The 2,500-nt window shown below is 36.6% G+C and overlaps 1 protein-coding gene across 1 annotated transcript in view; it reads right to left on the bottom strand.

Annotated features, from left to right (window-relative positions):
• The window catches only part of LOC113807153 (balbiani ring protein 3), a 98,567-nt gene that overhangs the window by 90,650 nt on the left and 5,417 nt on the right, over positions 1-2,500 (bottom strand). Inside the window, exons 3-4 of the mRNA XM_070143366.1 lie at positions 978-1,097; positions 335-483 (exon numbers count right to left, since the gene is read on the bottom strand). Of these exons, the coding sequence (XP_069999467.1) occupies positions 335-483; positions 978-1,097 (269 nt within the window). The remainder of the gene's footprint in view (positions 1-334; positions 484-977; positions 1,098-2,500) is intronic.

Genomic DNA, 2,500 nt, shown 5'->3' with positions numbered 1-2,500 from the left:
AATGGGCAAAATTTAGTTCCGGACGAGGAAAACAATATTTCAGACCCTTTGCTAGAACTAGCAAAGATTTATTATTTTGGGACACATATTTGTATAATTAAAAACCACCTTATTTGGATCCAAAGTTTCCCTATATTTGCAACAACCTAACTGAAATAATTTCTTTTTATGAACTATTTTGACAGTTTTCAGAGACTGCGAATTGCAATATTATAATTCACTCCTCATTGACGTTACGTAAATGATACCTTGCTGTTATTTCAGTCTAGTGATCATATTAAAATGTTTTTGAATTATCTAAATGAAAAGCATGAAAGGCTATGTGAATGAGGACCCCAGATGAGGCCACCCGTGAGGCGGGAGATTTCAGGCACCGGGGCCAAGGAAAGGGGGCGATGGGACCAAGCTGAAGGCGAGGAACCAGCACGTCCTCACAAGCCAAACTATCCCCGGAGATGCAGGTCCAGCAGGAGCATGACCAATCTGAAGATGGTACATAAAATAATACAAAAAAGAAATCCTAAAATGAACTGTAAAAGTAACCAATGTGCAGAAGGCACCAAAGTAAAACTGAAATTACTACGTAAAAATATGACGTGCCAGAAGGGCTAAATAAAATATGCCAGAACGGCTTAATAGCAGTAAGAAGAACTGACATCTAAATTCAAATACGTAAAATGACATAAAAAGGAGGGGGTAAAAGGAAACGAAGAAAAGTAAATGAAAAGATCGTAAAAACATAAAAATAAAAAGTAAAAGCTGAAGTAATTAGAAGTTCAGGTAAAACACGAGTAAAAGGGTAAAACATAAATGAAACGAGTAAAAAGACGAGGTAAAAGTGAGAAAAACAGAATAAGTAAAAAGTGAAAGTAAAAGCACACATGGTTCAAAGTATAAAGTAAGTAAAACAAGCACACACATGGTTCAAAGTAAAAAAACAAAAAAAAAAAAAACAAAGTAAAATAATAAAACTGTACGTCCAGCATAAATACAGCTAAGCAAGTAAACGGGGCAGTTCAACCTTGCTCCAGCATCCACGGTGTAAAATCCAGCTAAAGGTAAATCCAAAGGGTCGTTAAACACAGTCAGAGTATCCACTTCGTTTATTTAGAATCATGGGGGTCACATTGCCTCACGCGGACGGAGTGGTAGCGTTAAAAATCATTAAAACAATAAATAAGAAATATTAAAATAAAGGAAAATATACACAAGATAAAACAAAAGGTAAAAGCAATAAAGCATCACAAGAAATAAATGAGAAAATAATAATAATAATAAAAAAACGTAAAACCATCTGCTTCGATTCAAAAAATAAATATAAAAATAAATGACTTGCTTTCGAAGTGAGAGATTAAAATGATCAGCGAGTAAAAGGAAAGCACTAAAAAATAAAACTGAACTTAAGATAAAAGGAATAAAAATAAAAGATAAATTCGCAGCAGATGAGGATGCCCCCCTTATACTCACATCATGTGGATCATTGTGGGATATCGGCGGATAGCAAACGAATTCAGCAGAAGTTTTATTCAGTAAATATACAAAAAGGTGCGAATTAACGTAAAATACAAAGTAAACAAGCCAGCATAATACAGAAATCAAAATAAAGTGCAGAAATCAGGCTGGCAGAGGGAAGCGGTCCGCCTGTGCTCGACTCGCCCTGTGGATTACGGAGGATGCTGGGTAGGATAGGGATAGGATGGGGCAGGAATGGATAGGGTTAAAGGTAGAAGGTAGGACAAACGGCAGAAAAGGAATGGGAAAGGGAGGAATGAGCGAAGTAGAGGAATGCGAAAAAGCGAAGGAACAGAAGAGGGTGCGAATAAGAGGGGTACGAGGGGAAATGCGGCAGGATACAGGATAAGATAGGGATAGGATGAAGGTAGGATAGGTTAGAGATAAAGATAAGAAGTAGAACAAGCAGGGGAAAAGAGTAAAATGGAAAGCTAGCACGGAAGTAGAGGGGAGTGAAAAAAAAACGAGGGGACACGAAGAGGGTGCGAATAAGAGGAGAGGGATATGGGGATAGAGGAAAGGGGGGGGGGGAGGATAGGAGATGGGTAAGGTCTGGGGGGGGGAGGGAGTTGAAAACCTCACAAGCACCCCAATATATAATTCACTTGAATCTAATGGTAGTCTACCTTTTTCGGATATTAACTTTTCCCAAGATAAGTATTGTTTCACTTCATCTATATACAGAAAACCTACTTATATTGGCCTCGTTACAAAATAGAACTTAAGCTTCACTATTAAGTATAAAAGTAACCTGGTTTCAATTTTGATATATAGGGTATTTAAGATATTCAAGAATTATCACATTTTTCACCAAGTTGAATTTATCATTAACATTCTCAGGATGAATGGTTTCCCTTTAAGTTTCATTTATATTATAATTAAGAAAATCACTAGAACCTTATCTGCACCGGAAATGATCTTCAAGGACCATATTTAGGTTCTTTAAATCATAGTCTTGAAAGGAAATTATTTAGAATTGTCCATGATA

This window comes from Penaeus vannamei, chromosome 30 (assembly GCF_042767895.1).
Source record: "Penaeus vannamei isolate JL-2024 chromosome 30, ASM4276789v1, whole genome shotgun sequence".
Taxonomy (NCBI): Eukaryota; Metazoa; Arthropoda; class Malacostraca; order Decapoda; family Penaeidae; genus Penaeus; species Penaeus vannamei.
Note: the sequence above shows the minus strand (reverse complement) of the source record. Positions and strands in the feature narration are given on the sequence as shown.